This window comes from Narcine bancroftii, chromosome 9 (genome assembly GCF_036971445.1).
Source record: "Narcine bancroftii isolate sNarBan1 chromosome 9, sNarBan1.hap1, whole genome shotgun sequence".
NCBI lineage: Eukaryota > Metazoa > Chordata > Chondrichthyes > Torpediniformes > Narcinidae > Narcine > Narcine bancroftii.
The window spans coordinates 93341827-93363142 of NC_091477.1; the positions used below are offsets into that span (position 1 = coordinate 93341827).

The following is a 21316-nucleotide window of genomic DNA, read 5'->3' on the forward strand; positions in this document are numbered from 1 at the left end:
AAGAATTTTCCAGTTTTTATCTTTGAAAATCTCCTTTGTTGCTTTAGCGGTATTTTTGGGATCATTGTCTTGCTGTAGGATGAAGTGCTGTCCAATATACTTGAAGGCATTTGCTCAGACTTGAGCTGATAAACTGTTTCTATACACCTCCGAATTCATTTTGCTCTTGACATCAGCAGTTCCACCATAAATGAAGATAAGTGCACCAGTACCTGTGGCAGCCATACATGCCCAGGCCACCATGTCTCACACCTGCAGTAGTAGGCTTTGGATCTTATTATTTCTGTTCGTTAAATCTTACATTGTCATCATTGATAGATCCACAACTACCTCCTGAAGTGTTTCTGATCTGTTGAACAGCATTTGGGGATTTTTCTTCTTTGTGATGAGAATTCTTCTGTCATCGGCAGTGTAAGTCTTCCTTGGAATACCATTACTGAGCTCACCAGTACACTCTTTCTTCTTAATGATGTTCCAAACAGTTGATTTTGTTAATCATAAGGTTTCAGTGATGTCTCTTACTGTTTTATCCTTATTTTTCAGCCTCCTAATAGCTTCTTTGACATTCATTGGTTCTAATGTAGAAAAATGGCAACTATAGACTCCAAAGGTGATCAAAAGCTTGGAAGCAAGTCCAACTCTCTTATACCTGCACCAATGAAGCAATTAAACACACCAGAGTCCTCACAAACACCTGAGAAGTCAAAGGACCAAAACATTACAGTGTCCTGAAATGGGGGGAGCTTTGAATAAAAAGCTCTACATGTTGTAATTTCTACATGGTCAAACCTTGAATAAAATCTGGAATGTGCACTTTAATTAAATGTGAATTGTTTGATTACAAATTTAAAATTGAGGAGGACAGGGACAAATAAAGGAAAAAAAAACGTGTCTTTGTCCCAAACATTATGGAGGGCAATGAAATTGAAGGCATGCCGAGATTGTGAATGGTCATTTCAGGCATTTGCTGAGACTAGCGCTATTTGACTAACTCTTTCTTCCTCCATAGACACAGCCTGATCTGTTGAGTAGTAAACAATTAATTTGACTTCTTAAAATTACTACTCTAATAATAAATGTGAAAGTAAAGCTATTAGCTGCATGTCATACTTTGTATTCTTTCATCCAAAAAGTACTGGAGATTCTCAGCAAGTGATTCAGCATCCATAGAAAGTAAAAAGCAGTTGACGTTTTGGGCCCAAGCTCTTCTTCAGGAGTCCTTCCGCTGAAGGCTCAGGCACAAAACATTGACTTTTACTTTCTGTGGTGCAACGTGACCTGCTGAGTTTCTGCGGCACTGCATTTGCAGACCTTAGCATCTGCAATTTTCTTGTTTACCTTGCATTCTTTTATGCTTCCTTAATACAGCAGATAGCCTCAGGTGTTTTTTTTAAATAAAAATGAGGCATCTCACTTTACAGAGCAGGCTTTCTGTCTAGCCACTTTTATGAGGTAGGCTTTCAATGACATTTTGGGCAAGAGGGCTAAGTGGACAAATATTTATTACCTTGAAGTAGTTCTATCCCAGTTTGTCTTCATTGGATACTCATTTTGTTCTGTCCCAAAGGTAATGGTTCACTCCAGAATGTCCAAGTTTAAAATCAGGGCAGTTATACTAGGTTAAAAGAACACCATAGCTCAGTGTGGTTTTCCTTTTAATTCAGTATGTCTTTTTTTCTGCTTTGTGACAGTTGCAGTTCAGCTGTGATCCTGTCCACTTTCATTGGTCCTAAATGTTCCACCAAGTGACAAAATATTGACCTCTCATTATCTTACACATTAATGTGCCTATGAAGATGCCAAATATCACTCACACATACTGAAACACCTGTTTTTGAGATTAAACTATCCAACTATACCAGTTCTCAAGCCCAGATTTAATCATGAGAAAACTTAGAATTCTAATTCAAATGTTCACGTAAAAAGTGGAATTTGGTATATTCTTATGTTTCATTCCTTATGTTAAATACAATTCCATCAACCTGCCTTCCTGACCAAGGTAAAAGTCCAATAACATTTTTGAGTTGTACAGTTTTCTGTCTCTGGTAATAGGAAGAGTTAAACAATCATCCTTCATTGTGATATGAACCACACAACTCAAATTTTGTTGAAGTATGCAAAGGATTGTTATTTGTGGTTTCTATTATTTGTAGAAGTGTGGAAGGTTTCAGTAATGCAAAAATATGCTACCATCACATATAATGCAGGATTGCTTGTGTTGAGACAGCATCTTTAATCCATAAAGCTGCAGTCTTCTGATGAGCACTCCTTCTGCTGGTGACTTCTATTTAAATAAAAAGTCATGCAGCATTCTATCCTTGGATGAAATCCAAAGTGAGAGAAACACTGGTGAAACCCTAACTAATTACAGAGCGTCCAAATGTACAGAACACAAATAGTTTTCTATTAATTGAGCAATGCTTTAAAAATATTCAAAATCCCTGTGACAACTGGTGTTCACCTGTTTAGCCAATTTCAGTCAGAAGTCATTCTTTTAGTTATATAGTAAACACAAGGTAAATTGGTGACAGCTTCACAATCATCACTACCTTTAAGTTCTTCAGTGTACATGATATTTGTCCAAAATAACTCTATAAAGTCAACAGAAAACTTTTTTCCTAGTAGTACAATTTTGATTATAATTTATTGTTATAGTAGTCTAAAATAATCAGATCACTCAGTTGTTGAATACTGCTGTACCACAAGCCAGCAAGATGAGCACCACTGGTCTACCAGAAAGTAATCTAATTATAAAAATGGTTTGACAGGTGTGGATGAAAGACCGATGTCCTCCTCCAACAACAGGCCAACATTTGAACTATTCTCAGCTCCAAGTACAGTAGAAGTCCTAAAATCCAGACTGCTCGGAGATTGGGTGGGTCTGAATTTTGTGGATTCTTGGGCAGTACTTTTAAAATACAAATTTAAAGAGAATAAAGAAATGAACAGGTACATTTTGATTGTATTTTATATGAAAAAATGTTCTGTTAATAAACTAAATACAAAAAATATATATATTTATTTGTTCATTTCTGCAACTTTTCTCCATCTGTGGTGCTCACGCGTGCATGCACACAAAAGCCACTAAGTTTAAAAAATCAGAGTTCTTGAGAAACCTGGATTCTCAGGTTCAAGATTTCTGGCATCTGGATTTTTGGAATTTTACTCTAATCATATATCAAAAATAAACAAAGTGCCTTATTCTGCAGTGAAATATCTGGACTTGAAGTTGAGTGATTACAATAACTAACTAAGCAACCAATACAAGGATACCTCTCCCTTTTTCTCCACCCCTCCATGTCATGAGTTTCATCCTGCACATGCACCCTACCCTTTAAGGAGGTTCAATCCCATGATAATCTGATTAGACAGGACTTGTGGTGACTTCAGATATCTGATGGTGACTTGCCGGGATCCATGATCTCCTGGAAAGGTCTGATGTTTCAAGTAAAATCACATTTGCTGAGACCAACAAAATTGAAACTTCCTACTGATTCAAGACTATTTCATATTCCACCACCTCCAATCCAGCACCCATCACTGCTACCCAACTAAATAAGGTTTGGGTCTCTTTCCCTCTCTTATATGCCAGATGTTTAATTTCTAATGTTACTAAGTCAAAGTTTGTCGATTACACTTCATCAAACACAATATTAATAGTTACAATGAGGTTACACAATATTAATAGTTACACATCTTACTTTAATAAAATTTCAAGTCAGAAAAAAAGCTTCCATGAATTATGTGGCTCAGTCCAGCTCCAATAAACCACCCAGCACTTGTTCTCCAATTGTGTACAGTTCCAAAGTAGCAGTTTTTTGTTCACATAATAGCTCTCAGATTAATAATTCTTAACCATTTGCATTCAGTTTTACTAGTTTTAAAAATATTTTATTGATAATAGTAAAAAAAAAAAATCACAAGGGTCCTCAACACATTTCTTCCCCTGGTTTTGTCCAACTTGAACATTACATAGAAATCTGGTTCTTTCAGGACATAGTAGTGAATTTCTGAAACTGTGGTGCACTGTATCTTATACTCTCCAGTCCCAATATACAGTTACAGTTCGCCACGATTCTCACAGGCAATGTTACATTATTGAATATACATCTTTCTAGTATTCACTGATCAGGCAAGGCCAGAGATCTATAATTGAAAATTAATGTTGTTTAATTGCAGATACACAATTTTTTCTTCATCCTATTGCTTTCATGAAGTGCACAAGGTTTACTGATCATCATTCAAATCTACCAACAATTCACTTTTCAGTCTGTCATCACATTAAGATATAGAGGAAAAACTGGCTGTGTGTGTTGCTTCTATTATTAATTGTCAGGTGATGAATAATGAGGAAGCAGGATGGAATTAATCTTCAATCCTTGATGCCGAACACATAACCTGGTTTTATTTCAGTTTGGTTTCAGTGAAGTCAATACAACCACTTTTCCACAAGTGGAATAAAACATATAGTCCTTACTATATTGTGGTTTAACAAAAGCTACCAAGGATGAGCTTTTATGTCAAGACCATTGTAATGCATTAGAGATTTTTGAGGAACTGATTTTGTACCCATAATTCATCTGTCAGTGATGACTGCTGTCTACCTTTTTCTTCGACAATGTTAATGCCATGTTGTACACTGTTTATCACTTTCCACTTTGTAAAAATCTTCCTACGTTTGATATCCCAGAATTAGCATAATAGACTTTTTTTTTAAATTGAGGGTGGGCATAGTTAGTAACTTGTTTCCCCCAGTGATCTGGGTTCAATCCATCATTCACACTTTCTTCCTGTGACCATGTGGGTTTCCTCCAAGTTCCCTAGTTTCCCCCCGACATCCCATATACACCCTGGTTGTGTTAATTGGCTAGTGTAAATGATCATTTGTGTGCAAGTGAGAATTTGGGTAAAATTGTTAAAAATGTATGAAAGTAAAATGGGATTAGTGTAAATGGATGATTGATGGTTGACATGGTGGGCCACTGGGTATATCTGTGCTTTGTGGATCTAGGATTTCAAGAGCTAATGAAGCATTACATGCAAGTGGGAAACTTGTGTACATGGAATGCATCCCAGGGTATTGAAAGAAATTGCAGAAGTTATAATTGAGGCTTTAATAATTTACCAAAATTCTCTGGACAAGTCTCAGTGGATTGGAAGATGGAAAATGTCACACCACTATTCAAAAAAGGATGTGGGCAAAAGGTCAGCTAGTTTAATATCTGTAGTGGTTAAACATGGTAGAAGCTATTATTAAAAAAGAAATAGCGAGCAAGGCTTCTGGAGCAAAATGGATCAATCAGGCAGACGTAGTTTGGATTCAGCAAAGGTAGGTTCTGTTTGATAAAGTTACTGGAGTTCTTTGAGGATATAACGAGCGCGATAGATAAAAGGGATCAGATAGACTTTGTTTACCTGGAGTTCCAGAAGGCATTTGATAAGATGCACATAAAAGATGCATACAGAAGATAAGGGCGTATAAAGTTGGGGTTGACTTAATAGCATTGATTAACCAATACAAAATAGAGAGTTGGGATACAGGGGTGTTTTTCTGGTTGGCAATCAGTGGTGAGTGGTGTGCCGTGGGTGTCCATGCTGGGCCTGCAACTTTTCACGATAAACATAAACTATCTGAAAGAGGGGACAGAGTGTAGTGTATGCAAGTTTGCTGATGACACTAAATTGAGTGGAAAAGCAAATTGTGGAGAGGATATGAAGAGTTTGCAGAGAGATATAGAGAGGTTAAGTGAGTGGGCAATGGTCTGGCAGATGGAGTACAATGTTGGTAAATATGAGCTTACTGGTACTCCTCTACTTGCAACGGTTAGACTTACGATTTTTCAAAGTTACGATGGGTCGAATCTGTACTTCAAATTTTGATCTATTCCCACGCATGCAATATGTTATACAATACTCTTTCACGATGCTACATGTTGGCATCCACTGAACTATGCACACAGTCTCTGTAGAGATCACGCAAATGAGTGTAAACAACCAATACTGTGTTGAAAGCTTTTTGTTTTGCATTTTCACATCCCATCATGTTTACTAAATGACCATATGTGTCTCCTGCTTCTGGTGAGAAAAAGAGGAAAGCAATTACTCCAGAGACAAAATCAAGATTCGTGCTCAGCATGAAGGGAGCAAGCCGGTAATGGCTAGAACACCAGTTAGGATTTTCGCAATCAACAATCTGGACCATCTTAAAGGATGAGAATCGACTCAATGACGCAGTGAAATTATTAACATCAGTGAATTCCATTATCAGCATGAGGGAAAGAGCAGGGCCAATTGATGATATGGAAAGATTACTTGTCAGGTGAATGGAAGATCAAATACAAAGATGATACAGGCTCAGCAAGAAGTCTTTTTGATACACTTAAAGAGCTTGCACTTGGAACCACCTATGGGCGGTTCCAACACTTCGAAAGGCATCAAAATTTACATAATGTCACGGTTAGAGTTGAGGCAGCAAGTGCTGATATCAAAACTGCTGAAGCTTTTAAGGAAGAGCTGCATAAGACAATTGTTACTGAAAAATATTTGCCAGAACAAATAGTTAATGTTGATGAAATGAGCTTGTTCTGGAAGCATGTGCCGGAGTGTACTTCATTCATCAAGAAGTCAAGAAAAATGGGAACAAGATTTAAATATAAAGATAAAAAAGGAAACATGGGAGAAATTATGTTCTGGAACGATGAAAAATACAATAAATACGAGGCTACGTATGATACAATATAATTGGTTACACAGACTATACATTACACCGCAAAAGTTAAATAAATGGGACCCAACAGTATCTGATAGATGTTTTCGATGTAAAAAAGAAATGGGAACAACAATTCATGCAATCTGGACATGTGAGAGAATAGAAAAATTTTGGGATGATCTCAATCAGATATTAAATAAAATAACAGAAAACAATATACCAAAGAATCCAGAGATCTTTCTCCTAAGTAACATAAAAAACAAAGAATTTGGAATTGATTTGGAGGATGCACAAAAAAGATTTGTTAAGATAGCCCTAGCCGTAGCAAAAAAATGTATTATGTCAACCTGGAAATTGGAAGATAATTTGAAAATACAACAATGGTATGTAGAAATGAATAAATGTATTCCATTAGAAAAAATAACATATAGTTTAAGAAATAATATTGAAATATTCGAACAAGTATGGGAGCCTTACATTAAATACAATAGCGAAAACCTACCGGGGACAAACATTACCTAAGTTGATGGAAGGAGAAGGAAAGAAAAGAATGGACTCAGTAGAATTTCTGGTGTATTTTTGTTGAATGACAACATTGTCTGACTGAATTAATGCAACCTAGATTGTATACCTAAAATGGATGAGAGGGGGGGGGGTGGGGGGTGGCTTGGGAGGAGGGAGGGGCGGGGGGAGAAAAAGTCACTGTATATGTGTGAAAAAGAAAAAGTGTATATCATGGCTAATGTGATTTATGGTGTGAAAAATAAAAATTTTTTAAAAAAAAGTCAAGACAATGCCAGGATTCAAGACATTCAAAGACCGTGTAACATTGGTTTTGGGTGGAAATGTTGTGGGGTTCAAATTGAAGCCTTTCTGAATCTACCCCTCAGATCCCTAGAGCATTCAAGAATGTGAGCAAGCATACACTTCCTGTTTATTATCACCGTAACAAGAAAGCCTGGATGACATTAGCATTATTTGAAGACAGTTTTATTCCCCAGGCAAAAGAATATGGTCATTAAGGCAACATCCCATTCAAGATTCTTCTGATTTTAGACATTGCTCCAGGGCATCCACAACGCATCGGCAACATGCATCCTGATGTCAAGGTTATGTTTTTACCACTGAACACAACCACACTCATTCAACCAATGGACCAAGGTGCAATAGCTGTGCTGAAAGGATATTATTTACACCAAATGTTTGCCCAGGCTATTGAATCGACTGAATGTGGGCGAGCGCTCCGAGAGTTTTGGAAAGGCTTTAACATTCTAAACGCTATCCAATATTGATGACCCTGTCGCTTTAGTATCCTCACCATCCAGTATCCATACAGCTCAACACTTGTTGTCAATCAATAGCAGCGCCACAAAAACCAGTTTCTGTATAGTTCCTAAAGTACCTGTATTCTTTATTGACTTATGATATTTCAACTTACAATGGGTTTGTTGGAACACAACCCCATTGTAAGTAGAGGAGTATCTGTATAGATTTTGGAAGATCAGAGTATTATTTAAATGGTAAGCGATTGCAGCATGCTGCTGTTCAGAAGGACTTGGGAGTGCTTGTGCATGAATTGCAAAAGGTTGGTTTGCAGGTGCAGTGGGCTATCAAGAAAGCATTCCACTATCAAGTGGAATGTTGGCCTTCATTGCAAGAGGGATTGAATTTAAGAGCAGGGAGGTTATGCTGTAACTGTACAAGGTACTGGAGATGCTACATCTGGTGTACTGCATGCAGTTTGGTATCTTTACTTGAAGAAGGCTTGGGAGGTAGTTCAGAGGAGGTTCACCAGGTTGATTCCAGAGATGAGGAAGGATCGAATCGTCTTGGTCTGTACTCACTGGAATTTAGAAGAATAATGAGAGGGGATCTTACAGAAACATACAATATTATGAAAGGAATGGACGATAGAGATTGACAGGTTGTTTCCATTAGTTGGGCAAACCAGAACTAGGGGACATAGATTTAGGATGGAGATGATGAGGAACTGCTTTTCCCAAAGGGTGGTGAATCTGTGGGATTTTCTGCCCACTGAAGCTACCTCAGCAAATATATTTAAAGTAAGGTTAGATAGACTTTTACCTAGTGGGGGAATTAAGGGGAATGGAGAAAAGCCTATCATCAGATCAGTCATGATCTCATTGAATGGCACAGCAGGCTCGACAGGATGGATGGCCGACTTCTGCTCCTATTTCTTATGAGATCAGACTCTATGGTGAGCCTAGTGATCATCATCTCTCATTTTCTCCACCTATCTGTCCATTCCTCCTTAAAGTTCAAGCAAAAGACAAAAAAAAGTGCTTTTGTATGAAACAACACTCCAACTTAAATATATTGGTTATAATGAGAGGGCACTTGAGGGTCTTTCTTCCTCAAATTAATGAGATGCAGCATGTTCCTGAGATCCTGTGCATATTCTAACTACGTTCTGTACTTTATTGGATCATTTGATTTTTTTTTCCATGCAGTTCTTTTCATCTTATTTTCGTCAGGAATAGTTGAACTGAAATAGAATGGGGTTGTCAAAATAATTATCATCTTAACGAGCTGTCCATTAGGTAATCCCTCCAATTCTAAAAATCCCAATATACTCCATTGACCTCTATTCTTGAGCATTCCCTTAATCCAATTATTTTGTTTAGTGCAAAAAATATGTTAAGATGGTGAACGTGGGCAAGCCAAGCTGAAAAGCTGTGCTGCAACCGCAAACAATGAACGTTGACATGAAAAACTTGCGAAGTGGCTACACAAGGTAGGGCAGAAAGCAAGGCTTTTTTTTGGAATTTGTTTCCGGGACATAAGCACTGCTGCGAAGCCAGCATTTACTGCCCATTTCCAACAGCCTCTGAATAGATGGTGGAATGATACATGTTGCAATTCACCTGGTGAAGGTTCTCCCATGGTCCTGATGGACATGGAGTGGCAGGATGAAGAATCCAATAGGTAATGAAGGAATATTTATAAACTTCCAAGTCCAGATGATGCACGACTTGGAAGGAAGCTTCAAGAGATGGTTCCCATCCGCCTGGTGCCATTGTCCTTCTCAGTGGTAAAGGATCCAGATTTGTGAGATGCTGCAGCATGGCTTAGGTTGTGCGTTTGAATGGCATATACTGAAATTCAAGTGTGCTTGTAGTGGGGAGGTTAGCTGATTGATGATGTGCCAATCCAGCAGGTTGTATCTGGAGCAGAATGCAGCTTTTTGATGTTGTTGGGGAACAATTCCAATCCACCACGTCGATAGTAGAAAGTATTTGGGGTGTCATAAGTGGGCTATTCACTGCACAATAACAAGTCTCAAATCTCCACTTGTAGACCAATAAGTATGCAGCTCATTCAATTGAATTCCTGGTCCATGGTGACCATCTGGATGTTAATGATCAGGGGACTAGTGATGCCAATACTCGTGAGCATCACGTGCAAGTGGCCAAACTTCCTCTTGTTGGGGATGGTCATGGCTTGGCTCCAAGGTTACTTATCCCTCATCAGTCTGTGCGTGAGCATGTAGGCCTCACACGGAGTTGTCAGCTGAAATGAATCAGCTTCAATCTATGTAATAGGAAGTAATTGTTGACATTGCTGATGATGCCCAACTTTTTAAGAAGCCCAGCCCACTACTTGTGCAATTACTATGTACTTGTGGTTGTGCAAAGTACAACTTTGTATGAGAGTCTTTAAACTTTTACTAGGGCTCCTTTAGACATTATTGGTCAAATGCTTACATTTCACGGACTGAAGAGCTGTGGTGACGGGGACTACCAACTTTACAACAAGATGTCGTAGACAGCAGGAGCTAGTGGTCTTGGTAAAACCCAAATTTGACATCAATGGTGCACAAGTGCTACATGAATGGTAGGGATACAACTGGAACTAGTTGGCACAATTAGTTCTGGAGAGTTGGACTCTACAACCAGAAGGACATCTGATAAAACATTTGATAAATATCTGGAATAAGTTGAATAATGAAATTGGATCAAAAGGTAGAATTTTCCCTGAAACGCCTATGTTTCAAAATAATCTTATACCTTTTACGGAAAGAAAAATCAGGTTATGAATATGTGGTTTCATCATGGAATTAAAAACTGTAGAGGATTGTTTTGAACAAGGCCCATTGATGTCATTTCAACAATTAAGAAATCAGTATGGAATTTTGCAAAATGCACTTTTTTTGCTATTTACAGTTAAGAGGATATTTGTGGGAAAAGTTAGGTCCAACTATACCTTTACCTGATTGTAGTGAACTGGAGACTCTTATTCGGATAGGTTATACTAAGAAATTTATTTCTGTAATGTACATTTACTACAAGCAGGCACCATTAAAAAAGGGAGTTCATAAATCAAGACAGAAATTGGATATCGAATTTTGAATCACCTGATCTATTTAACACATTTGTAGAATTACACAATGATTGAGGATGTCCTTGGTGTGAAGAGGAAATTGGTTTCCACAAGGATAGTGCAGTAACAACTCCTACTAAGGCTCTCATAACTCAATGCATCTGTGTAGTAGACTAGCAAGGATGAGTTCAAGCAGAAATAATGGAAACACAGTCTATCATCACATCCTTCAGAACTTCCAACTCAGATGGTTGTGGTGCTACATATTTGCTGATGGATATTGAATTCCCCACCCAGATGACTTTTAGTGCTTCGTCCAAGTGTTGTTCAATATGAAAGAGCATTAATTCAGGGAGAAGGTCAGTGGTCACAATTTTCTTCCCTCTGTTTGACCTGGTGTCATGAGAATTTATAGGTTTGGAGTCGATGTTCCAGACCTACTTGCTCTCACGCATATGCTACTATACCATCTCTGCTGGTGGATCTGACGTTTTGGCAGAGACATCGACTTCAGGTACATTTCAGCATTTATTCTTAAGCAAGACAGGCTCATTGTTACTTCAAAATCATAAAGTATATTTATATCAATTAAGTAAGTGTTTAACCACTAAACTATATCATCAGGGATGTTGTAGTATGCAGAAATGATACAAAGCCAAATTAAAACATGAATTAAGTTAAAAGAAATGTAATATAGATCCTACCTTGTTTGTCCTGTGCATTTAAAGGTGCCCCATGTGCCACAATCATTTTAACTATCTGTTCATTTCCTATGCAGGCTGCAAATGATAAAACATATTCTCCTAACATACAAAAGAAAAAAAAGAAAAAATTAGTTGCTTCTGTTCTTTAAAAAAAAATCTACAGTAATTTTAAATGTCCCTTTGTTTTCCAGGTAAAGCAGCACACATATTCTTCAGAGTCACTTTTTCTTCACAACACCTACTGAAAAATGACATGTAATTATGCATGAAATTTATGCATTTCACAGCAATCTGCTAATCTGGAACAAAATGGAGTTATAACAATGGAAAAATTAATCCAAAAAGAGTTATGGATATACTCCAGTTGGTAGTCTGTTTGGGAACCGTACATGGAACACAATAGAGAAGTCCTACCGCAGACCTCCACCGCCTGAAATAACAGAAGGAGAAGAAGACGAAATGAACTGACCCAGTATGTAAAAGTAGATGACACAAATTTCTAGTTTATTTTCATTGTGTGACGACATTGTTTAATGGGTTCAATGTATCATGCGTGTTGGGGGTTGGGTGGGTGGGGAAGGGAGGGTGAGGGAGGGAAAGGAGGGGGGAAAAGGGGAGAAAATGACACTGTGTATATTCAAGAGGGAAATGTTTGTGTGCATTTTGGTCAGTATGGTTCATAGTGTGAAAAATAAAAAATAAAAATTAAAAAACCAGTGTTGTGGAACCCACCCTGTCTTATTCTGCAGCGTACACAGAGTGTGGTATGATCAGTTCTGAAACCAGGCATATTCGCTGTGTGTTCAAATAAACTGATTTTGTTTGCACCACAAATGTGGTCTGTACTTCATGCAAGCTTGGAAGGATTGGTGGAAGGAAATGATTTTGATGAGCAAAAACAGTATGGAATGAAAGCCTGCTGTACCTGCTTAAGATTTGTGCTCCTTCAACTGTGAGAACATAGATTGAACTAGTAAAATGGTGCTTGACATTAAAGGAATTCTTTGCAGATGGAGAGGAATATTATTTTGCAATTTCTGCAGTTAGAAAAAAAATACATCACTACAATAAATGTTCTTTTATATCTCAAAAGCAAGAATTATTATTGCCACTACTTTTAACCTGACATCTGACTTCTAAGGTGATAGTCATTTAGAAGCTTGTGTTTTGTATTTGCTCCAGCTCGATTTTGATAATAATTCACGAGCATTTCATGTCAGAAATTCACAAAAGAGGAGGAAACACACTCTAGCAATAACAGTATCAGTCACTGCAGAGCTAATCCCACCTTCCTTCTCTCCAGTCAGAAGCCCTGGTCCATATTAGAAACAACAATGTGGGTAGAAAAGGGCAGGTTCTCTAAGGTCAGGAACTCCTAATTATTCCCAATGCTCAGCAAAATAAGACAGGCTAACACACAATTTCAGTCATAAACTGGTTCCCATGGTATTAAGTAAGCTCTGTCCATTCGTGACCAAAAAAGTCCATTTCTCCTGACCATGTGACTTGCATGCATTCAGCCAGATGATTTTAAATGGCCATTGGCAAGCAGCTGGAAATCTTACATTTTCCCTTTGTAAAAAGACAGCTTGTAACGAGTGAGATACTTTAGAGTGCACGCAAGGATGAAAGTTGGCATTTGTGAATTCTGGATTTGTAGCTCCTGACTCTAATGTGGACTCCTGAAAATGTCGTTGACTATACATGCAATGAAATACATGGAGATGCACATTAGATAACATTCTGCATTTTTGTTGCATTAACAGTACGAGTCTCAGGCTTCCACATTTAACTTTGTTAATACAGAAGTCATTTCGCCACAAGTTTACACGACTTGTTCCTTTAACATTCAAATGGAAACTGGATAAACACTGGAGAGAAAATCTTAAAATACATCAATTAATTGGAAAGCTCTGCAAAAATGTAGCATTGCAATTAGTTTCTCACATTTACAATACAATTCAATGGTTCTTCAGATATCAGATTAAAGTCTACTGCTCCTTTAGGTCATGGGTTGCATTGTAAACGGGTGATTTGTTGGCAGTACTGCACTGTATGATTATTCTGTAGACCAAATGAATAACACGTGTTATTGTGTTTAAATAAACTGCATTTGTTTGCATAAAAATACAGTTAACTCTCTGATCAACTCAAGTTGAGAAGTCAGTTGGGAATAAGAAAACATAACCGGTTACAGAGATGAGCAGATGACCAAAAAAGATCCAATACAAATCTATAATAAAACTAGAGATTAAAAGAGGAGATTGTTACGGCTGATCCACCTTGGACTAAAAAAATCATACATTACCAGCTACAATTGTCAATATAATAAAGAATACAAATATTGAGAATGATAATTGATTCCCGAAATGGAAGTTTAAAACAATAGTCGAATTAGAATCAGTTGAAATAAAAAAATAGGCCATTCAAATCTGCTCTGATAATAAAGAGAGAAATTAATAAGAAGATTTCAGGATTCAAAACATCGGAATGTGGAATACTGTAAAAGATGTGAAAGGGAGGGGTTACTCTCACAAATGTAACCCAATGTCAATTTTCATCATAATCTTTCTAATGCACTGCAGTTACAAGTAAGAATCACAATAAAATATGAAAACACCAAAACCATCTGAAACACTTTTATTTTAGATACAAAATTAAAAATCTTACCATACCATAATAACATCGACAGTCTTTTCCAGGTGTGAAAAATGTCCCCACAGCACGAGAATGTTTTATATCTGCATTTAGTGCCAGCAGCTCCTTAATGAGATCCACATTTTGGTTCACCACTGCAATGTGCAATGCAGTTTCACCTGAAGACATATTAGCTATTCAATTACAGCAAATTAACATCTGCACATAATAAGCAGAGCATATTCTTCATGTTATGTGATTTTCACTGGCTGAATTAATGATAGAAACATAAACAAAAGTAATGCAAATAGTTTTCTGCAGAAAGCCATTATATTCAGATATGCCAATACTGAGTAGGACCAACAGTTCAGTATCACAAAAACTTTGAAATAATTACAAGATGCTCTAAGTTTTATAAACTCTTAAGATACAGGGTGTATTTGCCAAAAGCGGGGACCAAAGAAGGGAAAGGGAAGCAATTGTTTACTTTAAAATTTCAAAGTGAATTTCATTATTCAATCCAGATATCAAGAAAAAAAACAAAGCTTTTGATTAAATCAACTGTCCCACAAATAAATCAATGCCAGCCATCTCAAGGGGGTTCCACAAAGATAGCTCTTCTCAGAATCAGCTCACAACCTGTTAACTCCAACAAAATGAGCTGCAAAGTGTTCACAGCATCTGGATTGCTCTGCAGTCTACAATAGGTAGCACTAATCTGTGAAGAGATTCTTGGCTTCTTTTCCAGAAAACTCCAGCACTGTTTCCATTCGGGAGATAATTAGTGCAAATGGAATGACAATGTCTCCAGGGAGTAGGCAGCTTGCATGGCTCTTGATGCCCAACAGAAAAACCTTTACCCAAAGGATAAATTACAAGCAGAAAGAGCTCATGATGCCCAGCTATTTGCTCAGGATGTCCAGCTATTTGCTGAGAGTCAATGACAATTCAGTACTGCCAAAGCCACCAGTGTCTAAATCTCCAAGTATCTACCCCACTTAGAGTTAAGAACAAAGCTGAATTTGATGAGTGGTAGTCAGTACCCACTGGAAGGAACACTTCAAAGAGCTCAACAGGAGCATCATCTTCTATCACATTGTTCTTGATGCCATACCACCAATAAGTTATCTACTCCTGCACAAAAGTCAGAAGGGTCATATCCCAACATAAAACAAGATCTTGAAAATAGATACTATCATTAATGCATTTCTAAAATTTGGAGGAGAAAAATTAAAGTTGCAATTCATTAACTGTATTTTCCAGACAACCCAAAGGACTTCATGAGTTGCATAATCACAAGAGCCTTCAGGAAAGAAGACGTCTCATTGTATTAGCTTTAAAGGGGTTCCCTGCTGTCTGCTGAAGGGAAACGCACCTCTCCAATCAGGCATAAAAGTCAGAGAGTCCACAAAATGCCCTTCAACCCAACTTGTCCATGCTGACCAAGTTGGCATTATGCCAATTCTATTTACATGCATTTGGTCCATATTCCTGCAAGCCCCTCCTATCTGACCAAAGTTCTTTTGAAACTTGTTCTTGTGCCTTCTTCCAGTTTCCTCTGGAAGCTCATTTCAGATACAGACTATCTACGAAGTGAAAAAAATTGCCTTTCAGGTCCTTCCTAAATCTTTCCACTTTCACCTTAAACCTATGGCCTATAAGTATGGAATCATTTGCCCCAGGAAATAGACTGAGCATTCACCTTATCCATGTCCTTTATGATTTGTAAACCTCTAAAAAGATAACAACTCCCTTCACTCCAAGGAATAAAGACCCAGTCTATCAAACCTCTGCCTAAAATTCAACCCTTCCAGTCCTTACAACATTCTCGTGAATCTCTTCTGCATTCCTTCCTATAGCTCGACATCCGGAATTACACATATTGATATTGTGGTCTCACCAATGCTTTGTACAACTGAATCATTATTTCCCGACTATCCCATCTAATCAAAGCAAATGCCTTTTTCACCACTTTATCCACCCGAGTCGCCATTTTTAAGAAACCATACACCTGTCCCTCTAGGTCCCTCACCTCTACAACAATCTCCAGGGTTCCGCCATTCGACATGCAAGTTCTGTCCTGGTTTGACTTTACAAAATGGAACACCTCACATGTTTCAGAGTTAAATTCCATTTATCATTCATTGGCCCATCTCCCCAAATCATCTTGATCCTTTTGCAAACTTAGGTATCCTTCCTCGAAGTCCACTAAACTATCAACTTTGGCATCATCTGGAAATTTACCAATTGTCATCCATATTATCAATTTGGATGGCAAATGGCAGTGAACGCAGTAATGACCCCTGCACACACCACTGGACAAATGCCTCCAAACAAAAAAAACATCCTTCCACTACTACACTTTGTCTCCTTCCATGAATTCCATTTTGAATCCACTGGCCAGCTCCCCTTGTATCCTATTTGATGCAACTTTTCAGACTAACCTGCCAAGTGAGATGTTGCCAAAGGCCTTACTGAAGTTCATATATACAACGTCTATCAACATGCCCTCATTATTTATCTTTGTCACCTTCTCAAGGCCTTCTTTCAGTGGTCAAAGATCTGCTCACTCAATCATTTGAACACAATGGACATGACATTCACCATAAAAACAAGAGAACTGCAGCTTTGTACATCAACCAATATACATGGCCTTTCTCAAAAGTCTTTGAATCCACCTGCCAAGGATGACTGAAACGTCAGAGTCAAATGTGACTACTTAAAAAAATGATCACCATCTTATAATTATTTTATGATAGCTATGATTGGAACCAATGGCTACCCCACAGATTCAAACTTTGTGCAGATAGATGTCAAACAAGATTGTGCCATTCCCTCAACACATCCCTCAATTTTTCTTGCTACATTCTTCCAGTGAGATACTACTTGACTACAGTAGAAACTACACTATATTTAAACTCTATATTTTATTAAATATAAACTATATTTTGTTTGTATATAAACTACTCTATATTTCTTGTGGGAAACTTCATCCTGGAACTCTATTTTTTGAGCTGCATTATTTACTCATTCACTAATATATACAAGACGTCTTGTATTTAACATCTTAAAAACAAAGCTCTTCAATCTACCTGTCGTCCCCCCCCCCCCAATGCACTCTAATGATACAAGTCATGATGATACCCCCCCCCAAAAAAATGTGGCCCACTTCTGATATCTCAGGAACCACTTTTCAACAATCACAGGGATCAATAATGAACTTTCTCATCACCATCAGATGAGAAATTTACAAGCATTCTTCTCCATCTGCGAAGAGTGTTTAAAAATCACAAAGATTTGGTTAAACTTGTTGGATCAAATAATGTGGTGTCAAGGTTCATTAAAAATAGATTATGTTAAGGAGGAAAATGCAGGACACATGCTCTAATTTTTAAAAATCTGAGATGGAAATAATCTGGCAGAGAGATTTCTGAGAAAGTGAAAAGTATGCAATGAAGTCCCTATCAAGCACCGAGATGATCAAAAATCAAGACCAAATCTCATTGGGTATCTGGTGGGATGGGCTTAGATTAAAGAAGAGATGGGAAACCAAAGATAATTTGACAATTACAATGTGTAAAAATTATATTGACACATTTCACTATGCAGTAGCATTTGATTCAAGTTGAAATCAGTGCCACATCAAGTTTAAGAGCTCAAAGGTTAAAAAAAAAACATCCACTCTGTCCTTTCAATGGCATAAATGTACTGCTGAACCGACGAACATGAACTTGAAGTTAAACTGAGGGTGAAATGGAATGCCAAAACTTTTCACCTTTAGAAAATGAGCTGCACTTAAGGAAGGGGGAGGAATGAAAACTAGAAATGAAACAAAATGATGGACAACAATGCCTAATATCATATAGAAGAAAGAAATGACACAAAATGTCCACAAAAAAAATTGGCAATCTTCAAGAGATTGAGATTATTCTCTCTCCAAATAAACATCAGTCTGAAGGAATTCAATTTATAAGGCGGCAAAGTTCAGTATTTGTATAAAAATGTCAAAATATTGAAAGGAGAAAGGGGCAAGGGGATAAAGATAAAAAGTGACCTTCCCTTATAAGACTGACAAATAGATAGACCGTTGTCCCAAAGAATTAAAATAAAAAGAGTAAAAACTACAAAGCTGGAGAAACTCAGCTCATCAAAAATGTCCTTTATATAGCAAAGACAAAAATACATAACCGATGTTTCGGACTCGAGCCCTTTATCAAGATATGTAAAAATGCCAGCAAGTGACAGAATAAAAAGGCAAGGGAAGAGTTGGGGGTGGGGGGGTATGGCATAGTAGCAAAGGCAGGCATGTTGATTTGAGTTTCATCCAGGATTTGATATTGTGAATAATCTTCCCATTTCCTTTTAGAGAAGTTTTTTTATTTACTTTTTAACAGCATATGCTTATGCTATTTCATTAATTGTACTATATACTACACAAGAATACAGGGACAAAGTCAAGCTTATATTAAAGCATATTTGAAATGAATTAAAACTAATTTTTTTTTAAATTGGTTTATTGAAGGATGAGCCTTATCTTTTACTATTTTAATTAAAGATTACAGTAACTTACCCTTGTACATCTCACAGTCAATTGGCTCATCGATTAAGAATGGGAAGGCATTGAGCAATATAATTGCAGCTTCCTTACTGTTGTATAATGCTGCAACATGCAACACAGTTTCTCCAACAGTACCTATAATATAACAAAGCAATATTTTTAAAATGTAGGCATACATTGAGCCTGGTATACAACAGAAAATATGTACAATCTTAGAAAATCAGAAGTGCAGTCTCCTTTTAGATGAACATTAATCACTCCATAACCATTTGGTTTATTTTTTTTTAGTTTATATTGTAAATATTTACATACGTGCAAGTGTCTTCAATCTTATAAAGACGGGAACACATCGAAAAAAAAGGTAATTTTGACTTCAGGTCTGTTTGTTTTATAGTTTACAGTTCTGTAGTATCAGGTCTAACGTGGACAACTTGATCTTTCAAAAAGTGTTGCAGCACAGATGGAAGCTGTTTGTTGATACATTAATCCAAAACTAATTCCACTGACTCCTGCAATTTAATTGGCATTGGTCTATCCTGTATTCACATCTTCAGGATTAATGCATCTGAATCCCAAAGTCATTCTGGCTATCCACATTCTTGAGACCTCCAATTTAATTAATGTTCTTGTGTGTTTTTTTTAAATCCAGGACACATATTGCACTAACAGGCTTCGTGATTAGATAAATGCTTATCTTTGTCTTGTCAACAAATTCTAACATGCTTTTCTTACATCAAGTTCAATTAGTACACAGAGTATAAAAAGAAACGGTTTGTATGATTTTCAAATTTCTTAAATTTTGAGCCACATTTACTTATCTCAATTCTCTTTTATCCTGTTCCTCATTATACATTCCATTATATTTTTCCAATATATAGGAAGATAGGAACACTTGGACCAAAGTTGCCATCTGCACTCCCTAACCAATCTCATCCTAAGCCTTTTTGGCATTCAATGAAATTATGGCTGATCTATGATCTTTCCAAAATTCACCTGCTTCTCATATCCCAAACAAAAAATATATATATTTTTTTACATCTATAGATTTCCAAGGCGGCTATTAATTGACCTAGTCAATTGTTGTCTGAAAATATATTTACACCTTTTCTACATTTTCCTTATCTCACTGAAGCGAATGTTTCCTTGTTCAAGTATTTCTGCAAATTGTTCAAAAAGTTCTGGTTGTTCAACAGCATATGCAAGAATGAATACAACATATGCTCTTCATTGAATTACATTATTTTTCCTTCATTATTTCTTTTCTATTATTCATTAATCTTGTGCTGCAGTCAAAATTTTCCAATAGCTCTTCTATCATCGGTTTTTATTTTTGAACCCTTTATTCCCTAAAACTGAGAGTAGTATTTTCTCAGTGGGGTTTAAATATTGATTGAGCAATATTTTTGAAAGATAGATTACATTTTCATCATCTTGATTTCTGTACTGTGGGGCAGTTTAAAAACAATACAAACTTCTGAATCCATATGCAGCTTTCTTCTTCGATTTTCACAATTTTATCGGTCTCTAATTTCCTATATCCCTCCCACCATATACTGTAGCATTAAACAATCTTCTCTCCAATTTCTGACGGAAATAAATTGTAAAGTTTTATTCTTTTTACATTGCTTTATTAGCTGATGCTTCTACTTTTACATTTAGTGATCATGGTAATTGTTTTATCCACCGAGATTGTTATTTTCCAATATATGACCTCTACTTTTCTTGAAAAATAACTAAATGAAATTAATTTGCTGATTACATGACCTTTCTACATTTAACATCTTTCGATAACTTCAGCATCACACTTAATTTAGTACCAATTGCAATACAAATTGACTTTTTAATATCAAATTATGCATTGTTAACATGAATCATGGTCAAAAGTGGTTATGGCATTTATCTGTGTGGGATCTAATTTTTCACTTGCTGCAATTGTAAATGGCTACATCCTAAAGCAAGCCAATTATCCACTCTGCTTTTGTCCCAAGAGAGTTTCCACACTCATCTCACTCTTAATATAATCAGTCTCCTAAACCATCATTGTTTGAAAATCTAATTATAAATACTGCATTTTCCAGTTTACACTCATTTTCCATCACACAAAAAACAATAACCTTGACCAAGCAGAAAATGCACTTCTATTTATATTCTTTACTCTGACCTTTCCTTCTGCTGGGATTTCATTGTTCCTCTTATCGATAATATCAAATAAATAGAATGGGCTAAACATATTTCCACGACAGCAAAGGCACATTAAAGTAGGCTGCCCTATGTTCCATGCCCATTGTGAGGCAGGAAAATTCTCAATGTCAAGGCATCATACATCATGTAATCAATTATATACTAGTAACCTTGCATCATGCCAAC

General features: G+C 36.9%; 1 protein-coding gene across 1 annotated transcript in view; it reads right to left on the minus strand.

Annotated features, from left to right (window-relative positions):
- LOC138743584 (transient receptor potential cation channel subfamily V member 5-like) overlaps positions 1 to 21316 on the minus strand; it is a 93665-nt gene that overhangs the window by 48933 nt on the left and 23416 nt on the right. Inside the window, exons 3-5 of the mRNA XM_069899100.1 lie at positions 18962 to 19084; positions 14430 to 14570; positions 11755 to 11853 (exon numbers count right to left, since the gene is read on the minus strand). Coding sequence (XP_069755201.1) covers positions 11755 to 11853; positions 14430 to 14570; positions 18962 to 19084 — 363 coding nt within the window. The remainder of the gene's footprint in view (positions 1 to 11754; positions 11854 to 14429; positions 14571 to 18961; positions 19085 to 21316) is intronic.